The 23238-nt window shown below is 39.0% G+C and overlaps 1 protein-coding gene across 1 annotated transcript in view; it reads left to right on the forward strand.

The window, feature by feature from the left end:
- Positions 1 to 23238, forward strand: part of LOC124276356 (short-chain dehydrogenase/reductase family 42E member 1-like) — a 320447-nt gene that overhangs the window by 228383 nt on the left and 68826 nt on the right. The window contains exons 5-6 of the mRNA XM_046712004.1: positions 10994 to 11109; positions 14576 to 14734. Of these exons, the coding sequence (XP_046567960.1) occupies positions 10994 to 11109; positions 14576 to 14734 (275 nt within the window). The remainder of the gene's footprint in view (positions 1 to 10993; positions 11110 to 14575; positions 14735 to 23238) is intronic.

Here is a 23238-nt window from a genome sequence, read left to right on the forward strand (position 1 = left end):
ATAAACTAGTTAGGATTCTAAGACAAAATATAAAGACGTACATTGACGTCGTTATTTTTCAGTCCTAACATTTTTCACCACTGGCAGATGGTTAAACTTCAAAATGTTTTCATTTGTTATCAAATTAATGAATATGGAAATATTATCGAGTCAAAAAGATTTCCTCTTTGTTGATCAATCTATACTTGCGGATCAGAGGTCATGAACCAGTCAAGAATTATGGGATATCATCCAGGTACTCGGGGGTGAAAAACAATAACAAAAGGAACAACCAGTCCACGGAAATTGCTCTGGATCAGTGGCCCTTTAAATAGGTTTGAGCATACAGACCCTGGTGTCAGTTCATTGAAATGATTAGAATTGCTGTGCTCTTTAACCACCATTAGACACCAGGTGCTTATGTTCAAACTGTACAAATTATTATACACACTTATGCCTTAAACTGTTTATGTAAAAAAATTAAATATTAAAATTGAAATGCCTCTCACTTAAAATTTTGAAACTTATAATAAAAAAATATCACAATCTTACAATTGATGTATTGAGTGCTTGGTGTATCATATATCCTTCTACAACGTGATATATGAGCTATTTGATTATTTAGAAAATCAGTTTCATTCTGATGCAAAGTTGACCTGCGAAAGCCCGATGATTTGGCATTTCTGTCTTTGGTAACAGAATTTTTGAGATAGTAGAATTACCAGACGGATCCAACACAACAATGCGAGACTTGATTACCATAAAGGCTTGACACGTCCATTACAGTAACAATCTGAATGTCTTTTGTATGCGACATAAATTTCAGCCTTTGTTGACCTCTCGTCTAAAGATGGAAGTCAAGTAGTCTGTTGCCAGTATTAGTCAGCTGAAATTGACATCCCTATTTTATCTGTCGTCAATGTCCACGGTATCTGTAGCACAGACTTATGTGTGTCGTTTGATCTGACGTCGTGATTGAATATATATCAGGATGAAGTTGGTACCAACTTACCAACGTCTTTGGAATCTGATTGATTCAAAGTTCACTGAATCTATTTCCAAAGTGGTGATTGGCGAGACGTCACTGATATGGCAATCTACAATTAGTGATATGTATTTCAGCTTTTGATGTTTTCTATTTCGCCAGCGGTTTAAGGCTCAGGTATGGTTGTGACCTTCGAAAGTGACCTTGTGATGGTGTCAAAATCAATACTGGTCACAATAAGGCGACAAATGAGTTCAGGAAACCCTGCCATAGCCTTTTGTTGCAGATGATGAAAGACCACGAGTAGATATTCTTCCTTAGAATTGGTTCATTTGTAACTGGTTGTCAAGGGAGATAACTCTATGAAGATGCCACCTCTGTCTGAAGGTTTGACATTTAGATTTTAAAAGTGTGACCAGAGACCATATACCATATATCGGTATATGGTCTCTGGTGTGACTATTAATTAAATGATACGATGTCTCGATCATTTATAAACAATGATCAAAATATAATAAATAGAAAAATTTGTTGTCAAGTAACATGTATATTTCATCAAGTGGTCTGACAAAGTTGATATGTTCATGAGTCAACTTTGTCAGACCACTCGATGAAATATACATGTTATTTGACAACATTAACAAAATATCCTCTATCTCTCTGACTTATTCAGTTATAATACACTTTTAAGTCATGCAAGATTATGACCTGATAAATGATGGTATTTTACCTTTTGGTAATATTTTGCTTAGTTTCTACATTGAAATTTTGGGCTAGTGAATTATTGTGAGGGCTAATAACTTTGAGACATAGCTAGCCCGACTGGCTAGCAAAATTTGGAAACTATTTGGCACACTGGGTGTGATACCTGTACCGTGTATGACTGTCAGTTGATACAGCGCGCATATACAATGCTGTATGGGCAGGACATTTGTCATTCCTTTCAACAAAGATGAGAATATTCAATTCTTCTGATTAGTATTGCTTCCCCTACTGAAATAATCAGAATTCATAAACAAATAAAACTTCAAAGCAATACTCTTGGAAATTGCAACAAGCAGCAAATGCTGATGCACACAGATCACATGAGCTATTGTTTATCTGTCGGATACATCAAGGGGATGAAGCTGTCGATCTCTCTGATTGGCTCCGACTATTCAGGGTCCAGTGTTGATCAGTTTCTTGTGTATATAAATCCACACACGTCACATTTCATCAGCCACAATCACCCCGTCTATCAGAGTCAACAGGAGAATGTGATACCTGCTCCACAATCAGAGGACGACCTTCAGAGATCAAATATGGACCTGTTATCATGATGAAAGTCAAATACGCAACATTTAATCTAGTAATCTGCTAAATGCCACAATCTGATGCTCAGTTTGTTCGTTGAAGCGGGTATAGAATCAGGAATATTAGCATTTGAGAACTGTGGTATTTAGTTAGATGAGACACGCAGCCTTGTTTGTCGTACATTTCTATTCAAGGTCACACCAGGAAATCAAGGTTTGCACTCAATTGGACATTTGGGTTGGAACATACTCCTGTATGTCTGAACATGCTGTAAAAATGCTTAATTGTATTAAAATTGTTTTTACATGGAGATAAATGTTGCCAAGTTTTCTAAGTTCTGTCTTTTGGGTATTCAGGAAATGTGAGTGAGTGAGTGAGTCAGTCAGTTTTAAGTTTTACACCACACTCTGCAATATTCCAGCTATATGGCGGTGGTCTGTAAATAATCAAGTCTGGACCAAACAATCCAGGGATCAACATCATGAACATCGATCAGAGAGCAATTGGAATATGATGACATGTCTCAACCCAGCCAGCGAGCCTGACCACCTGATCCCGTTAGTCGCCTCTTATGACAAGCATGGGTTACTGAAGATCAATTCTAACCCAGACCTTCACGGGTCGGAAATGTTGGGGGTGTAGGAAATATTTAAATACAGAAGACATTCTACATACTGTAAGAAATGTTTATATTAAGATGTTCATAATATCAATCACTTGATTGTCTGGTCAAGACTTAATCGTTTACAGGCTGGCATCACATATCCTGCCATATCCCACTATTGCTGAGTGGGAAGTAAAACAACAAATATACAAACCAAAATAACTAAGAATCATGGACGGATTGGGAAACTGAAATTATTTTGAAAGAAAATGAAATGTTAACTGGCCTCTCCATGGTCTTGTGTATGTGTTTAGGATGCCAGTTTAAACCTGACTGTGAATAAGTTTTCAGACAATCACTACCAGGGCCCATAGGTGCTATTACAGAAACATTGGCATCGGAGAGAAAAAAGACCAAATTATTTCTTTCTCAGTAGGGACACAGTAAAATATAGCCCCCAGCTGGCAGGGCTTGCTAGCCCATAGCCACTGATGTAATGTACTACACAGGTCAAGCAAGGACTTGGGAAATAATCACTGTGGGAAGTATTTATTAACATATAAATATTTTCGGACCAATTTAATTTAAATAAGGTAAATATAATCGTTATATGGATGGAGTCATGATAGAGTTAATAATTGGTGAATGTAAGGATATGATGTTAGATTTTATGAAAATACTGTTGCATTATTGCTGGATCATAAGGTGATGTGCTTATATTGCATCATGTTCATTAAAGATCAGTCTTAACACTACTTGTTCAAATCACCTGGATTTAATGACATGATTGGTGCTCATAGAGCAAAAGCATATTAATGTACACCTGACCAGTGAACCAGCATTTGGTCTTTGGCAATATGAACACCATGTTGGACGACTAAGATTGTGCCATGTTAGTGATAAAGACTGCCCCACCATCAGAAGACTATCAGGACTTGACTCATCTGTACCAGGTTATCACTATGTGGTGTTATATGATATGTCATTAGGTGTCTGTTTCCTCCTTTATGTGGAGTAAGTGCAACAGACGAGAGACCAGAAGCATTTAGCCAAGGATCTGTAATCCCCCTAGTAAAATAGACAACCAATAATGACACAACATCTACGTCCATAGCAGTTAATGATCTCTGTCCATCACAATAACCATTACTATACGTCATTAAACAGACTATTTAAAAGCAATGATACTTCGAAGGTTCTGCATCAATGCTCAAGAGCAGTTCTGATCAGATTATACTGTGTTATAGTACCTTTAATATGATTGCCGGATCACCTAAATTCCTACACTGCGCTTTGAAAACGTTTCTGTTTCAAAGAAGTCTTCTCGTTTCACGAGAAATGAAAGTTTAACCAAGTAATTTCCATTCTGATCAAGGGTCAGTGACTAGGTAAACGTGATCCATGACTAAACAGTGGGTGAATTATTGAATAAAGATTGAGTTCAGAGAGAAAATGTTTCAATCTTGGAAGATATATGTCTTTCCCTGAGACGGAGATGTACTATTTTCAGGGGAAACTGCTCTCCCAGACAGTTCAATTTTCTGCAAAAATGACTTTTGTCAAAACTCCTCAGGATGATTAGACTAAATGGACAAGCCACAGAAAGACCAGTCTACTCCGTGGAAGGAAGAAAGACACATAGACAGTTTACTGCTTTTGTTATTACCTCCGTATACACATTTAACTTTACGATTATATTCTTCTGCCTGTGGTTTGTTTTCTGGTCCTCCCCATTAATCTCTCTTTGATGCTGGGACTAAGGTACTGTATAAAGGATGTTTGTGTTCCAGTGCATGGGAAGTATCGACTAGAGCTAGGTCTGTCTTAGAAATGCCTCATTAATTCTTGCCACAAAGTGGGAGGGGAACATACCGGTAAGAATGGGTGTTGTCCATTTTGTCCCTCTGTCCATCTGTCTGTCCATGTCGTTCTGTTTCTGGATCATAACTCAGACAGAATTTAATATGTATTTACAAAACTTTGTATATGTATCAAAAACATGCTGAATTGGTTCCTTTAGATGTTTTGGTATTTCGAAAAATAATTTTCTTTTTTATGTTTCCAAGGCCAAATCCTGGGCTTAGGCTCAAATACCTGATTTACAATGGGGACAAGTGTGTTCTCAGGAACTGCTGAAGTTACATGGATGCAACTTGTCATGCTCAATCACAAGATACTTGTCAAGACCAAGTTAAAAGATCAAAGCTGTATCATGGCTAGTGGACCTACATCATGGCTGGTGGACTTACATCATGGCTAGTGGACCTACATCATGGCTAATGGACCTACATCATGGCTAGTGGACCTACATCATGGCTAGTGAACCATCAACATGGCTAGTGGACCTACATCATGGCTAGTGGACCTTCATTATGGCTAGTGGACCTACATCATGGCTAGTGGACCTTCATTATGGCTAGTGGACCTACATCATGGCTAGTGGACTTCATTATGGCTAGTGGACCTACATCATGGCTAGTGGACTTCATTATGGCTAGTGGACCTCATTATGGCTAGTGTATCTATATCATGGCTAGTCGACCTTCATCATGGCTAGTGGACCTATATCAAGGCTAGTGGACCTACATCATGGCTAGTGGACCTTCATTATGGCTAGTGGACTTTCATCATGGCTAGTAGACCTTCATTATGGCTAGTGGACCTACATCATGGCTAGTGGACCTTCATTATGGCAAGTGGACCTACATCATGGCTAGTGGACTTCATTATGGCTAGTGGACCTACATCATGGCTAGTGGACTTCATTATGGCTAGTGGACCTTCATTATGGCTAGTAGACCTACATCATGGCTAGTGGACCTTCATTATGGCAAGTGGACCTACATCATGGCTAGTGGACTTCATTATGGCTAGTGGACCTACATCATGGCTAGTGGACTTCATTATGGCTAGTGGACCTTCATTATGGCTAGTGGACCTACATCATGGCTAGTGGACCTTTCTTTATGGCAAGTGGACCTACATCATGGCTAGTGGACTTCATTATGGCTAGTGGACCTACATCATGGCTAGTGGACTTCATCATGGCTAGTGGACCTTCATCATGGCTAGTGGATCTACATCATGGCTAGTGGACCTTCATCATGGCTAGTAGACCTATATCAAGGCTAGTCGACCTACATCATGGCTAGTGGACCTTCATTATGGCTAGTGGACTTACATCATGGCTAGTAGACCTACATCATTGCTAGTGGATCTACATCATGGCTAGTGGTTCTACAGCATGCCTTATCTGGCCTGGCAGCAAGGAGACAAAACCGAACATGTTGCAACTCCTTTGTGATGACAAGGCTTGGACTAATTTGATGGAGTAAGTACAACCAACAGAAGTACCTGAAACACCACTTTGCTTGTCTGCTTGTTGAAATGTTATAATGTGTATCGATCAGTCAACATACACAGTGTGTCAATATCACTCCAGTGGCTCCTACAACGTGAAGACCACAGCAGGAACTGGGCAACCCATGACTGTCCCTATGGAGAATTTGATCTGGACTCTTGGTTGATGTGTTACTCTGGATTAGATTGCCACATAAGCCTTGAGTAGCACTGACCAACAGGATGTGTAGGCACTCGGTGCCTGGTAACACAGGAGTCTGTGGAGGCATATTATTTTTATTGTCATAAGAAAGTCTGTTGTGTTGGCAACGAAGCAGTTCATGGCAAATAATATACATCTATAGTGCAATCAACACTATCTGTACAGGTCTAAGAGGGAGACTCAACATTCAAGTTCCTATTTCCAAAGAAAGTCTTGAAGTTGTATGAAACCTATATGCGTGTCTATTATATTAGTTAGCTGCTATTCAGAGCTACATCAGATTAGTTGAGTGTGGATGTGGGTCTTGAATGACTGAAATCAAACTTGCTAGGACCGTCTGTACAGATGTATCTTATCCAACAAACCAAACCGTGAAATTTTTATATATCCAATGAAGTCATTTATATCATTGAATTCTATGTCGACTTTGACACTAATGAGATTGACAGGTTTCAGGCAAGACATGGCCAATATAAAAAATGGTTATGTTTTTATCCCCCAAACCCGTTGTTCAATTCCCCAATTTTGTCGGTCTTAGATTTGTTTTTGTCCTCAACTCCTGACTGACTGGGAGAGTACCCAGGGATGCTGCCAGGAACACAACACTTCTGACACTCTGGGTAATGCAGAAGGCTGTAGTTTTGGGGAGTCTCCACATTTGAAAAAAAAAAAGCCAACGCTTCCTGCAAGAAGTCCCATTTGCTGTCTGGGCTGCATGTAAGGGTGTGTGTGTGTGTGTGTGTGTGTGTGTGTGTGCGTGCGTGCGTGCGTGTGCGCGTGCAAGAACCTGAGTTGATCATGAGCCTAACCAGCCTGACTTTGCCAAGACCACCCAACCTATCTTGGCTGCATTCTTTGTTAATTTGTAAAACATATTATTATAAGGAGAAGCTTTCTCATCACCTGATCAATTATTGCTGCATTAATAATTAGTTTGTGGAGATTAATTTGATTTGTAAGTAATGATATAAAATTTTAAAAGTGATTAAAACATACCCACTATCACAAGAAATCACTATTAAAGCAGGACATATCATGCTGTACAGCTACACCTGCCTGGAAGTGACCATTTTACACACAACTTTCAGCAATATTCCAACCTTATGATGTGCAGCTCCAAGAAGGGCTTTCACACCCACATAAATAACTGAACTTGTGTCTTTGGGATGACAAAGCACAAAACTCCAGGCAACCCTTTCAGACATGTACATAAATGTTCATTAATATCAACTCTACATCTCGCCATCACCTGCTTCAAGGTGTGCTGTATGCAGCAGACGTGTATAAATACTCAAGGTCAATGTGTTTACAATGTCGGACCACACCTGATTGCATGTCGGGACCAATTGACTCGATGAAAACCCAAGAAAGTTACCAGGAAATGTGATGTTCTAATAAATCATCATTTGTTCAATAGGTCTGGTCGAGGAGTTGTTGAATTATAAATGGACAGGACCAGCCTCAGTGGCTCTCAATAGTAGAATGTCTTCCTTGGCTGGGTGTTTATAGTTTGGAAGCTATTGTGTCTGTCTGCAAGGGATGTGTGGCCGATAAATCACCACCTGGGGTCCATGAATCCCTAGAGGAAGATGGACGAATAATTGTATCCCTTTACACTAGGCATTGCTTTTGATGTAAATAGTGTTAGGGAATATATAAATACCATGATGTTGTCAATTTTTATGATGTATTAAGTGAAAATGATGACTTAGTTAACTCATAAAATAGTTGTGTGATGTTTGTTGAGATAATGAGGGCATTAGGCCCAGTTTTACTGTGAAATTAATGTTTAATGTACTTTGATTTAAAAAATGACAAAGTTGTTTATTATACAAAATTAGGTGTAATTTTGGTGTAAAAAATGTATAGCCTTTTGACTGTTTATTCTCTTGTGATAAAATTTTTGTCTGATAAAACTTTTAAAGCTGAAGAACACAAAAATCCTTTCATCTATAATGATAGTATTGATTTATATTGTCCAAATGTTTAAATACAAGTTATTGTGCAACTACATTTAATCACAATAGAGGCGAAGTTTGTCAGAAAACATATTTGAATTTCATTACAGTGCAAATGTAGTTATTTTTCTCAAAAAAGTTAAAGAATATCCATGGACATGACAGTTTAACCATAGTCATATGACAAAAATCAGGTATTCTTAAACCATTTTTGAGCAGTATATGAAATACTGAAAAGAGGGTGAAATTATGAAAACTACAAGGAATTTCATCCAAGTATCATCTCAGTGGAAGTGTACAAATTACAACTGAATAGAGGCTGAAATTGAGAGAAAGTCCCTTTAAATCCCTTTTCATCCAAGCGGCCAAGATTTTCAGTTCTCATTCCAAGAAAATCTCAGCATCCTGTAAAGCTAGCCAATTCTCCAAGCTTGATAATTACAACAAGAAAGGTCATTTCCAGCCAGGGTCTCTCTGTGATCCAACTTGTTGTCTACTTTGATGATCACTGTATTACAGACATTGATTTGATTTTTTTCCTGCGGAGAAATCTAGTACCTGATTAGCCGATGCTCTTCATAACCTGATGAGGAGAGCCAGTCTTTAGAGACTTGTTCAATTTCCGTTAGCTGTGTTTCACTGACTGGGCATTGTTGTAAAACACTTTCTTGTACATGGCGTTGCAGGGTACAATGGAAGAGGTGTCATTAAAGGGACTCCGCCATTGTGTTGTAGCTGCAGAGCTTCATTACAGTGCATGTACCTTTAAACATGTGTTCTCGGGTAAAGACGGTTTCTTTAAAGGGGTTGTGCCCCTTTGTGTAAATTGGATGGGTATCATTAAAGGGTCTGTGCCACATTGTGGAAGATTAGCTTAGGACAGAAAGTAAATGGGTTAACACTAAACACAGCGTTATTGCAACAACGTGACGACAGTCTGTGAGCGTTCACATATGGTTCAAATAAACCAGTGGTTAACATCATGAGCACCAATCGATAAGATGCGATGCTGTGCATACAGCCAAGCCTGACCACCAAATCCTTTAAGCTGCCTCTTAAAGCAATCATAGCCTTACCAGGAATCTCCATGGGTGCTCTCCCCAATAGAGACAATTTCTAGTAGGTTTTATTTTAGGGTTTATCTTTGTATCTAAACCAGCTTTATGTCAGTGTGAGGAGATTCATCATGTCACCATATAATGCTCTTCTTCCAAGGTAGTGATTTAAGGGTTCATTAAAAGGGCTGTATGTGATGATATCTTGTACATAGATGTTCCTGTTGGTCGGACTGATCTCACCAAGATTCAACAACGTATATACTAATCAACTTATTTTTTCTATAACCAACCGTCGAGACAAAAATTCTGCGAAGAAACATGCGAAGACTTCTCCGTTAATATTTGATATTGACTTGTTGTTTAGGTAGCCCTTGTGTTGTACCACATACTTATGTTGAGAGAAAAAATGTAAATTGTGAATGGTCGTTTATGGATTTATTGATGTTCCTATAACTCGCGTATTTACAGGCTGCTCATAAATGCACTGTTATTATTGTACACATGTACTATTGGCCTCAGGGCCACATATACAAATAAATATGTCTGTCTGTCTGTCTAATCAACTTGGAAAGATGCACTCATTAATCAGTATGTTGTATATATTTCCTATCTGTACCCCTGTATGTGAGTTGACTCATCTACTTCTAATCAGTATCCTAGCATGGGCAGCAAACACACAAGCTGTCGGAAAAATAGAAATTGGGAAATAATCCTCATTTTTGACCAGTCATAAATCCATATCAGATGCATTTTAAATGATACAGTTCACAAGTACCACTTCAAAGTCGGTCTCACTTGTCCGGAGAAAAGGTTCCAGCATTCTATAAATAAGCCGTGGAAACCCCAGGTTTCTATTTCATGAAAGAGTTGTTTAATCACATTCAATAAAACTTAAAATTAAAATAGTTGCAGAGAAGGGGTCAATATTTTTATAAAAAAGTATCATAAATATGCAGTGTAAATATTGTTAGCAAATATACTTCACCAGTTACAACTCATATATAAAACTTATATGAGTATTTCAGGAAATTATTGTGACAAGTACACGCAGAATTACAGAAGTTACAAGTCATGTAGAATCCTGGTATCCAGCCAGTTTTCAGTGGGATTGTCAAGTGGTTTAGTCATGTACTGGTTTAATGATCATGTTTCTTGGTTTGTCAGCACCATACTTGTGCTCCTGGAGTTCACCAAAGTAAATGCCTGACACTAGCTCACTCTGGGCATTCCTCTCAGATTAAGCTGACACACTATGATATAACTTTAAAAATGTTAAACCTCACTCACTCACTCACTCACTCAACCACTCACTCACTCACTCACTCAACCACTCACTCAACCACTCACTCACTCAACCACTCACTCAACCACTCTCACTCAACCACTCACTCACTCAACCACTCACTTACTCAACTAGTCACTCACTCAACCACTCACTCACTCAACCACTCAACCACTCACTCATTCAACCACTCAACCACTCACTCATTCAACAACTCACTTACTCACCCCCCTTCACCCTAGCCATCTTTTCAATGCCAACCGTATTTTCAGCCTGCCATGACTGCAATGTGACAAGACTGGTGTATACCAGCACCTACAACGTCGTCTTCGGTGGGCAGGAGATCCGGGATGGAGACGAGAGTCTGCCCTATCTCACGGAGGACAAGGTGAGATAACACCTTCTGAATCTGTAATTTTCCTTTATTTATAATTTGCATTCATTGTGCCATACAGGTGACATTTTGCATGTAATGAGCAAAAGCAGATATCCTGAAATACAACCCACTGTCTGTACTTGTGCTTGTGATGCTCCTGCGCTATGTCATTCTCTACGGTATAGTTGTACAGACTGGTGTGATGTCCCAAAGGAGTCATCCCCAGCCTCCTTGGTTTCATGTCCAAAACCCGCCGTGATATTGCTGGAATATTGCTAAAAGCGGCGTAAAACTAAACTCAGTCAGTCATGTCCAAAAGGTGTCATCTCAGACTCCTTGGTTTCATGGGAAGAAGGTGTCGTGTCGTCCCCAGCCGCCTTGGTTTCATGTCCAGAAGGTGTCATCCTCAGCCTCCTTGGTTTCATGAGGAGAAGGAGACATCCCCAGCCTCCTTCCTTGGTTTCATGTCCATAAGGTGTCATCCACAACCTGCTTAGTTTCATGGGAAGAAGGTGTCATCCCCAGCCTCCTTGGTTTCATGAGAAGGTGTCATCCCCAGCCTCCTTGGTTTCATATCCAGAAAATGTCATCCACAGCCTTATTGTGTTTCATGGGCAGAAGGTGTCATCCCCAGCCTCCTTGGTTTCATATCCAGAAGGTGTCATCCATAGACTCATTGTGTTTCATGGGCAGAAGGTGTCATCCACAGCCTCCATGGTTTCATATCCAGAAGGTGTCATCACCAGCCTCCTTGGTTTCATGTCCAGAAGGTGTCATCACCAGCCTCCTTGGTTTCATGTCCAGAAGGTGTCATCCCCAGCCTCCTTGGTTTCATGTCCAGAAGGTGTCATCCCCAGCCTCCTTGGGTTCATGTCCAGAAGGTGTCATCCCCAGCCTCCTTGGTTTCATGTCCAGAAGATGTCATTCACAGCCAACTTGGTCTCATGTCCAGAAGGTGTCATTCGCAGCCAACTTGGTTTCATGGACAGAAGGTGTCATGTGATCATTCAGGCCAGTAGTGGACACAGGATATTTGGCTTTATGACTTCTGCACTTGAGATTGTGATGTAACCAACACATGCGAAGACTTCTCCGTTAATATTTGATACCTTGTGTTTCAAATTGTAATCACCCAAACACATCCAACATCTCACTTCCAGCCTGGTGGAAGTCAAAGATTGAAACTCTTGACAACCACATATGAATTTCATCCATTTCTATATCCTTCATTAATCGATGCAGGCTGATGGAATAAAGGTAGTCTGAAAGAATGAATTAGTTTCCTTATTGTTTTATATATTAACTCAATCAAAAATATTGTTGTTAAATGAGATACTGCAGACAATACTTCCTAATAACTATGAATAAATGTATTTTTCTTTCCTTTGATGTCTCGTCAACAGGGCCTAATTTAAAAATAGATGTCATCTGCTCCTAATACCTTTGATATCTGACAGATATGTATGTGATATTTTGACATCCTTCATAGTGGTCATCAGTCAGAGAAGCATCAAAAGCCAGACTGTCACCATTATTTCGCTATTATACCTATATCATAAATATTGTAATTGAAGGGATATTAGGTGCGGAGACAATATTGTCATAACTAATTTCTCTGACTACAGTAAGTCGGCTGTCTGGCCATGTTGGGAGCAGACATTCTAATCCAAGATGAGATGTTTGTACAGGGAATTTCTAGATAATCGTATCCCCTTGCAAGACATTACACATGCAGCCAGAATGAACACAATCTCCTGAGAATCCTGATAATGTGATACTAATCCAAATCCACCAGGGGGAGAATCTTCACAATCCAGACACCAGCGGGGTTTGGATTCTCTAATGATATCATGTAATTTGTTGTAATTACTGATTTCTGAATGACCTTTGCTCTGTTGCGAGAATAGTTTGTAGGTCATTGCCCTTCAATCAGTGAAAGGTTGTGGGGTCCAAAAGGAACTTGTTGCTAAAACGTTTGAGTTCTATGACTTTCTGTTGTTACCATGTTGTGGATCAGGTGGTTAGGGTGTGCCTATATTGATTATCAACATCTATCAACAACTTTCACGAATTTTTTCATATAGATCTTTCATGTTAATTCTAAAATAGATAATTTGCAAGTGATTTCATTATTTGATTGACTAACACCTTAATTAGTTTTACATTTGTTTCTTAGACCAGAACCGCTGTGATATTGTTGGAATATTGCTAAAAGCGGCGTAAAACTAAACTCAGTCAGTCAGTCTTAGACCAGAAACAAATAGCTAGACAAAGACAACCAACAGACTAACACTTAACACTTAGACTCTGAAAATGTACAACGTTGATAGAAATTAATAGTTCCATTCAAATTGTAAAACAGCTGCAGTGAGATAGGAGATTCAGAACTGAAACAGAGGAATATCTATACTTGCTTCATTTAGGGGTTTTGCATTACAGAAAGGGCTTGGTGGAAGGGAAAATTCGTGTGGTTGAAGACTGACTAACTAATGGACAGCTGTAGCTGGATTTTTGATAGAAGAATGGGCAAAGGTCATACTGCATTATTGTGCCGAACAGTATCTCTGATTTCGTGCTGTGGTCTATGTTTTTGTGATTATGATAAATAATGAGTGAAGAAGTTATGTAACTGAAATATTCATTTATAAAAATACACTTCAGTATGTTTTTGCATTTACATTAAAGGGGTTATAAATGGAAAAAAAATTATGTGTACAATGCATAATATGACACACAGAAGTCAATTCTTAATTTATTAAGCAGTAGAAATAACATATGTTTCAGAGAAACCCCAAATTCACAGTCAAGTTCAGTATATTTCAGGATATTTTCCATGTATGTAGAGAGCGGAAGGTCGCGGGTTCGATCCCCGACCGCGTCATACCAAAAAGACGTTAAAATATGGTACTTGTTGGTCCCTGCCTGGCGCTCGGCATTAATGGGTACAACAAGGACTGGTCGGCTTGGAGTCAGTATAATGTGTCTGAGTGGGGTATTCATGCTTCACTGCGGCATGGTATCTCAGTGGGCTAGCACTATAAAACCAGCTTAAGTCTGGGCTAGTACAAGCAGCCGCATATACACATACACACGCATGCACATCGTCATATGAGCGAAATATTCTCAAGCACGACGTTAAACCCAATTTCACCTCACCTCACCTCACCTCCATGTATGTAATGTTGTTGTATCCTCTAGGTATTGGTTGGGCACATTGGCTGTTGAGCTTGATCATGTTTGTTGGCACACGACGTGAGAAAAAGCTTCAGCCATGATTAGTCACAGCTTGAAGCACTAACTTTGATGCTGTGTGTTTATTTCTTCTCTTTACAGGAATGTAACAAGTGTTAATTATTGTTATTACTTTAGTCCTATTAACCCACCTATTTATTTCTCTGATAAGAATATCACAATGTGTCTTTGGGATTTAACATGGAATTGTACACATATATTTAGTGTGCTTGTTTTTGCTTCCTAGTTCACAGAATATTATTCACTGACGAAGATGCATTCTGAGAAGAAGGTTCTTGGCGCCAGTGGATCCCAGACAGCAGATGGCAGTGTGTTGTATACATGTGCTCTCAGACTGGCTGGTGTATACGGACCAGGAGAGCAGAGACATATACCTCGGATTGTGGTCAGTGCAACTTTTGGTTTTAATAGTCAACTTTTAAAACTCATCTGGCCCAAATATTTGTAATTGTATATTGTTCATCACTGCAGGATTTGATGGCTTGAAACTTGTAGATGTTCCGGCCAAACCTGGACATTTATGTTTTTTCAACCTCGACATTTATGTTTTTTCAAGGCATAGCAACTCAAAGTTCATTATGGCTGACAGTTATATAGCCTAGGGTCACTTTGTAAACTATTTTGTAAACCTGTCTTGACCTTGATTATTCCTTTAAGTCCAATGATCTCATTACACCATTGTGTATCCAGCAGGACAAACTGTTATCATTTGTGTATCCAGCAGGACAAACTATTATCATTTGTGTATCCAGCAGGACAAACTGTTATCATTTGTGTATCCAGCAGGACAAACTGTTATCATTTGTTTATCCAGCAGGACAAACTGTTATCATTTGTGTATCCAGCAGGACAAACTGTCATCATTTGTGTAACCAGCAGGACAAACTGTTATCATTTGTGTATCCAGCAGGACAAACTGTTATCATTTGTGTATCCAGCAGGACAAACTGTTATCATTTGTGTAACCAGGACAAACTTGTATCATTTGTGTACCCAACAGGACAAACTGTTATCATTTGTGTATCCAGCAGGACAAACTGTTATCATTTGTGTAACCAGCAGGACAAACTTGTATCATTTGCGTATCCAGCAGGACAAACTGTCATCATTTGTGTAACCAGCAGGACAAACTGTTATCATTTGTGTAACCAGCAGGACAAACTTGTATCATTTGTGTATCCAGCAGTACAAACTGTTATCATTTGTGTATCCAGCAGGACAAACTGTTATCATTTGTTTATCCAGCAGGACAAACTGTTATCATTTGTGTATCCAGCAGGACAAACTGTCATCATTTGTGTAACCAGCAGGACAAACTTTTATCATTTGTGTATCCAACAGGACAAACTGTTATCATTTGTGTGTCCAGCAGGACAAACTGTTATCATTTGTGTATCCAGCAGGACAAACTGTTATCATTTGTGTAACCAGCAGGACAAACTTGTATCATTTGTGTATCCAACAGGACAAACTGTTATCATTTGTGTAACCAGCAGGACAAACTTTTATCATTTGTGTAACCAGAAGGACAAACTGGTATCATTTGCGTATCCAGCAGGACAAACTATTATCATTTGTGTATCCAGCAGGACAAACTGTTATCATTTGTGTATCCAGCAGGACAAACTGTCATCATTTGTGTATCCAGCAGGACAAACTGTTATCATTTGTGTATCCAGCAGGACAAACTGTTATCATTTGTGTAACCAGGACAAACTTGTATCATTTTGTGTACCCAACAGGACAAACTGTTATCATTTGTGTATCCAGCAGGACAAACTGTTATCATTTGTGTAACCAGCAGGACAAACTTGTATCATTTGCGTATCCAGCAGGACAAACTGTCATCATTTGTGTAACCAGCAGGACAAACTGTTATCATTTGTGTAACCAGCAGGACAAACTTGTATCATTTGTGTATCCAGCAGTACAAACTGTTATCATTTGTGTATCCAGCAGGACAAACTGTTATCATTTGTTTATCCAGCAGGACAAACTGTTATCATTTGTGTATCCAGCAGGACAAACTGTCATCATTTTGTGTAACCAGCAGGACAAACTTTTATCATTTGTGTATCCAACAGGACAAACTGTTATCATTTGTGTGTCCAGCAGGACAAACTGTTATCATTTGTGTATCCAGCAGGACAAACTGTTATCATTTGTGTAACCAGCAGGACAAACTTGTATCATTTGTGTATCCAACAGGACAAACTGTTATCATTTGTGTAACCAGCAGGACAAACTTTTATCATTTGTGTAACCAGAAGGACAAACTGGTATCATTTGCGTATCCAGCAGGACAAACTATTATCATTTGTGTATCCAGCAGGACAAACTGTTATCATTTGTGTATCCAGCAGGACAAACTGTCATCATTTGTGTATCCAGCAGGACAAACTGTTATCATTTGTGTATCCAGCAGGACAAACTGTTATCATTTGTGTATCCAGCAGGACAAACTGTTATCATTTGTGTAACCAGGACAAACTTGTATCATTTGTGTACCCAACAGGACAAACTGTTATCATTTGTGTATCCAGCAGGACAAACTGTTATCATTTGTGTAACCAGCAGGACAAACTTGTATCATTTGCGTATCCAGCAGGACAAACTGTCATCATTTGTGTAACCAGCAGGACAAACTGTTATCATTTGTGTAACCAGCAGGACAAACTTGTATCATTTGTGTATCCAGCAGTACAAACTGTTATCATTTGTGTATCCAGCAGGACAAACTGTTATCATTTGTTTATCCAGCAGGACAAACTGTTATCATTTGTGTATCCAGCAGGACAAACTGTCATCATTTGTGTAACCAGCAGGACAAACTTTTATCATTTGTGTATCCAACAGGACAAACTGTTATCATTTGTGTGTCCAGCAGGACAAACTGTTATCATTTGTGTATCCAGCAGGACAAACTGTTATCATTTGTGTAACCAGCAGGACAAACTTGTATCATTTGTGTATCCAACAGGACAAACTGTTATCATTTGTGTAACCAGCAGGACAAACTTTTATCATTTGTGTAACCAGAAGGACAAACTGGTATCATTTGCGTATCCAGCAGGACAAACTATTATCATTTGTGTATCCAGCAGGACAAACTGTTATCATTTGTGTATCCAGCAGGACAAACTGTCATCATTTGTGTATCCAGCAGGACAAACTGTTATCATTTGTGTATCCAGCAGGACAAACTGTTATCATTTGTGTAACCAGGACAAACTTGTATCATTTGTGTACCCAACAGGACAAACTGTTATCATTTGTGTATCCAGCAGGACAAACTGTTATCATTTGTGTAACCAGCAGGACAAACTTGTATCATTTGTATGTATCCAGCAGGACAAACTGTCATCATTTGTGTAACCAGCAGGACAAACTGTTATCATTTGTGTAACCAGCAGGACAAACTGTGTATCATTTGTGTATCCAGCAGTACAAACTGTTATCATTTGTGTATCCAGCAGGACAAACTGTTATCATTTGTTTATCCAGCAGGACAAACTGTTATCATTTGTGTATCCAGCAGGACAAACTGTCATCATTTGTGTAACCAGCAGGACAAACTTTTATCATTTGTGTATCCAACAGGACAAACTGTTATCATTTTGTGTGTCCAGCAGGACAAACTGTTATCATTTGTGTATCCAGCAGGACAAACTGTTATCATTTGTGTAACCAGCAGGACAAACTTGTATCATTTGTGTATCCAACAGGACAAACTGTTATCATTTGTGTAACCAGCAGGACAAACTTTTATCATTTGTGTAACCAGAAGGACAAACTGGTATCATTTGCGTATCCAGCAGGACAAACTATTATCATTTGTGTATCCAGCAGGACAAACTGTTATCATTTGTGTATCCAGCAGGACAAACTGTCATCATTTGTGTATCCAGCAGGACAAACTGTTATCATTTGTGTATCCAGCAGGACAAACTGTTATCATTTTGTGACAAACTTGTATCATTTGTGTACCCAACAGGACAAACTGTTATCATTTGTGTATCCAGCAGGACAAACTGTTATCATTTGTGTAACCAGCAGGACAAACTTGTATCATTTTGTGTATCCAGCAGGACAAACTGTCATCATTTGTGTAACCAGCAGGACAAACTGTTATCATTTGTGTAACCAGCAGGACAAACTTGTATCATTTGTGTATCCAGCAGGACAAACTGTTATCATTTGTGTATCCAGCAGGACAAACTCATTTTTGTGTAACCAGCAGGACAAACTGTTATCATTTGTGTAACCAGCAGGACAAACTGTTATCATTTTGTGTAACCAGCAGGACAAACTGTTATCATTTGTGTATCCAGCAGGACAAACTGTTATCATTTGTGTAACCAGCAGGACAAACTGTTATCATTTTGTGTATCCAGCAGGACAAACTGTTATCATTTGTGTAACCAGCAGGACAAACTGTTATCATTTGTGTAACCAGCAGGACAAACTGTTATCATTTGTGTATCAAGCAGGACAAACTGTTATCATTTGTGTAACCAGCAGGACAAACTGTTATCATGTTGTTATCATTTGTGTATCCAGCAGGACAAATCATTTTGTGTAACCAGCAGGTTATCATTTTGTATCCAGCAGGACAAACTGTTATCATTTGTGTAACCAGCAGGACAAACTGTTATCATTTGTGTATCCAGCAGGACAAACTGTTATCATTTGTGTAACCAGCAGGACAAACTTGTATCATTTGTGTATCCAACAGGACAAACTGTTATCATTTGTGTAACCAGCAGGACAAACTTTTATCATTTGTGTAACCAGAAGGACAAACTGGTATCATTTGCGTATCCAGCAGGACAAACTATTATCATTTGTGTATCCAGCAGGACAAACTGTTATCATTTGTGTATCCAGCAGGACAAACTGTCATCATTTGTGTATCCAGCAGGACAAACTGTTATCATTTGTGTAACCAGCAGTACAAACTGTTATCATTTGTGTATCCAACAGGACAAACTGTTATCATTTGTGTATCCAGCAGGACAAACTGTTATCATTTGTGTATCCAGCAGGACAAACTATTATCATTTGTGTACCCAGCAGGACAAACTGTCATCATTTGTGTATCCAGCAGGACAAACTGTTATCATTTGTGTAACCAGCAGGACAAACTTTTATCATTTGTGTAACCAGCAGTACAAACTGTTATCATTTGTGTATCCAGCAGGACAAACTGTTATCATTTGTGTACCCAGCAGGACAAACTGTTATCATTTGTGTAACCAGCAGGACAAACTTGTATCATTTGTGTAACCAGCAGTACAAACTGTTATCATTTGTGTATCCAACAGGACAAACTGTTATCATTTGTGTATCCAGCAGGACAAACTGTTATCATTTGTGTATCCAGCAGGACAAACTGTAATCATTTGTGTATCCAGCAGGACAAACTGTTATCATTTGTGTACCCAGCAGGACAAACTGTTATCATTTGTGTAACCAGCAGGACAAACTTTTATCATTTGTATATCCAGCAGGACAAACTATTATCATTTGTGTATCCAACAGGACAAACTGTTTCCATGTGTGTGTCCAGTGGCACAAACGTGTATCATTCTGTGTCCAGTTAGAAGAACATGGCACCCAGCATTAGCACTGATGCACATGCAGGTCAACTAGACTGCAGGCAACTAACAAACTCCAAGCTTCCAGATTATTGACCATGTGTCATTGAGCCAGATCACATGATCAAGTGGTCTAACTGCCTGAGTAATTATAAAGTAGAACATCACAACTTGTGTATCAGATGTTCATAGTACCTGATTCCTGGATGCTGCTCAACTCCAACCCACCACACACGCAGCTCCTGCACATTCTAGACCTGGATTATCTTAATCTGATACTGATGACTCAACAGGCTAGGTCTGACCCATGGTGACTGATTGATAGATGGATCCCTCTGATTGGACAGGTCCACCCTGGGTATGATCCACATATCTCTACGGTGACTGATTGATAGAAGGATCCCTCTGATTGGACAGGTCCACCCTGGGTATGATCCACATATCTCTACATACAAACATCCTGTGGTGAACCCAGGTTGGTCAACATGAAAGATGACCTAATGGATCAGGTGGCCAGCCCTGGTTGATATACTGACAGATGTATATATACACTATAGACTGTTGGGAATATTTATATATACACTATAGACTTTTGGGAATATTTATATACTATTAAAAAGACAATAATACACACCATGGACGTCTGTGAAGATCCATGTTAGACTTGGACATCAGCAACCCATGCTGTAATAAGAGACAAATAATCAAATCTGTTGGTCAGACTTTTTGGTTTGTGTGTGTTGACCTAATGGTGTGGATTTTGGTTTACAATATCAATCACGGGATTGTTTGGTCCAGGCTTGTTTATATGCAGGTTGCAGTGATATATCTGGACTATTGCTGAGAGTAGCTTTAAACAACAGACACACACTTGCTAGCTGGAAGGGTAATTAATTGAGGTATTAAAACAAGAAACAGTTCATTAAGATATTCACACTCTTCTCACAACTTGTGATTTTCCTTTCTTGGACAACACATGAAATCTGTAACATACAATGTGTGTCCAGTTGAAGGTTCTGGTTGTTGTGCCAACATGTGAGCTGAGCTATGTCACATGACATAGTGTTTATAACTGATTGTATGTTGGAAACGGCAGCCATATTTGTCAACTGATACGATTGGATTTTCACACTTCCCTTGCCAATTTAAACTCAAACATATAGATTACAAGTCTCTGGTGTGCATTATCTGACAGTTATTCCAACAAACCTGAAGCTGTCTATTGTCACTGGCCCCACATATTGTACCTGCTGTCTAGAATTTGTGCTTTCTGAAAAGATTTTGAAAAGTGTATGCTTGTTTTGTTTTCCCTGATCGAAGTGTGGCTTCAACATGGATTGCAGATCATACACATTCTTGAACAAACTTTGGACTACATATGGCGACTAACATTTACACAATCTTTAAAACAGATGTTTTGTCACGTTCCTGTAGCTTGTCTGCTGACATCATTTCCATTGTGACTAACATGCTGAAAGGTATGGCTTTCTGAATCATTAAAACTTACTAAGATTATAGATTGTACTTATTTATGAGAGACATTTCTATTCTGGTAAGAACTATTCTTAAAATCCAGAGTTAGCATTGATAATTTTGTCTTACCAGTATCTATCAATGCTTATTACTGTTCACGGAAAATGGTTTCTGATTTGTTTTTCTATTTCATGCATTATTTGAAGTAACTATGGACTTTCCTAATTTGACACACGTTTTTAAACCACAGAAGGTACTGCGGCTGATAAATTCTTAACTTTGAGTGAGCTGAATTGTTTTCACACTTGTTAGCTCTGCCTGCTGGATTAATGTCAGCAGAACTCGCTATGAAGAGGATGGCTCTGACTGCAGTACTGAGAGGATGTTTTTGAAGTGAAATGACATGCTGACATGGTGGAAATGACATGCTTGTGGAAGTCACGGCATCCAACTGTTGTCTGTACCATGTTCCATATATTTAGGCCTTAGAGGTGATAACAGTAATATTCTGTGGCTAGAGAGTAGTTGGTTGGTTTTGGGGCAAAGTAATTAATCCTTTCATTGATTTCACGAGTTTCTTACGTCAGATTTGAACCAAACGTCTCAGGGGGATAAATTCTGCAGAATAAGCACATTACATGCTGCTGTTCAAACCAAGCATACCCCAACTCATCTCAACTCCCCACAACTCATCTCAGCTCCTCTAAACTGGACTTGCGTCTGCTTATCAATAAATATTAAATTAAACTTGTCTAGACAGAGAGATATATAAGTCCCAAGGTCATCTTGGCCAATCCAATTTCAGGCATTCATATTTCACACTTTGTCCAAACTTTTTAATAAACTTTTCCAACATACTTGATTATGACTATCAGGTTAAGAAACGAGGCTTGTATTTACAAGTCAAAATTAGAATTTTCCCTGGAGGTTTGGTAGGGATGAAATACAAAATGGGAACCTTCCCGTGATCTTGGTTGTGGGGGATGTGTGTGTGAAACTGAATGAAGATGATTGCATGGCTTACTGATTGAGCTTCTTCGTCAATAGGAATCACAATCACTTCCAGAAAGTAAGACGTGTAGACTCACATCGAAGACTTTCATGATAAGCTGTCTCATAGACTACACTGTCCTTATGTCCATAAATGTCGACTTCTGTCCGTGTCCACTCACGTTCATGACATTAAATCATCAAAACACTCACCATTCAACATTCATTGAAGTTCGTCTGAAATAAATTCTTTTTTTTGTAATGCATGAAAATCATAGCCATATATACATCCCACTCTCTGTACATCATTCTCTTGTCATCCTTGAAGATGTTAGAGAAGAGTCTGCTGCTTCAGATGGTGTGTTTATCTTGTTTAGGATGAGGAATTGTCCAATTTTTATAATTATCCCGTCAGACTGAAGAGCGTAATCCATTAGTTTGCTTGTGTTAAAATGCTATTATCATCATGGAGTTTTATGAGTGTCCTCATGTGTTGACAGGGACATATATCAGCTTCTATTTATGACTGGTTCACACCATATTTTCCACACTGGCGTGAAGTGGTGTATTTCATATTTAATTATTGGAGAAGCTGTCAGCCTAAATGGAACCATCTTTCAGTAACCAGAGGTTGTTTCCGTTTTCTTCCAGATTAGCTTGGTGAAAACATGTTTTTGTATTGCTTGAAATAGTGTAGCTGTCATGTCAGACAGTGGTGGCTTACTTGTAGACAGAGACACCTGATATTGCCTTCACTGCTGGAGTAGGAAAAGAGGATTGGTTGATACACCCTGTGTCCGATTGTGTGTCATTGTCTCCCAATTATTTG

Source organism: Haliotis rubra, unplaced genomic scaffold, assembly GCF_003918875.1.
Source record: "Haliotis rubra isolate DU_JTF1 unplaced genomic scaffold, ASM391887v1 Scf105, whole genome shotgun sequence".
In the NCBI taxonomy this organism is placed as follows: domain Eukaryota; kingdom Metazoa; phylum Mollusca; class Gastropoda; order Lepetellida; family Haliotidae; genus Haliotis; species Haliotis rubra.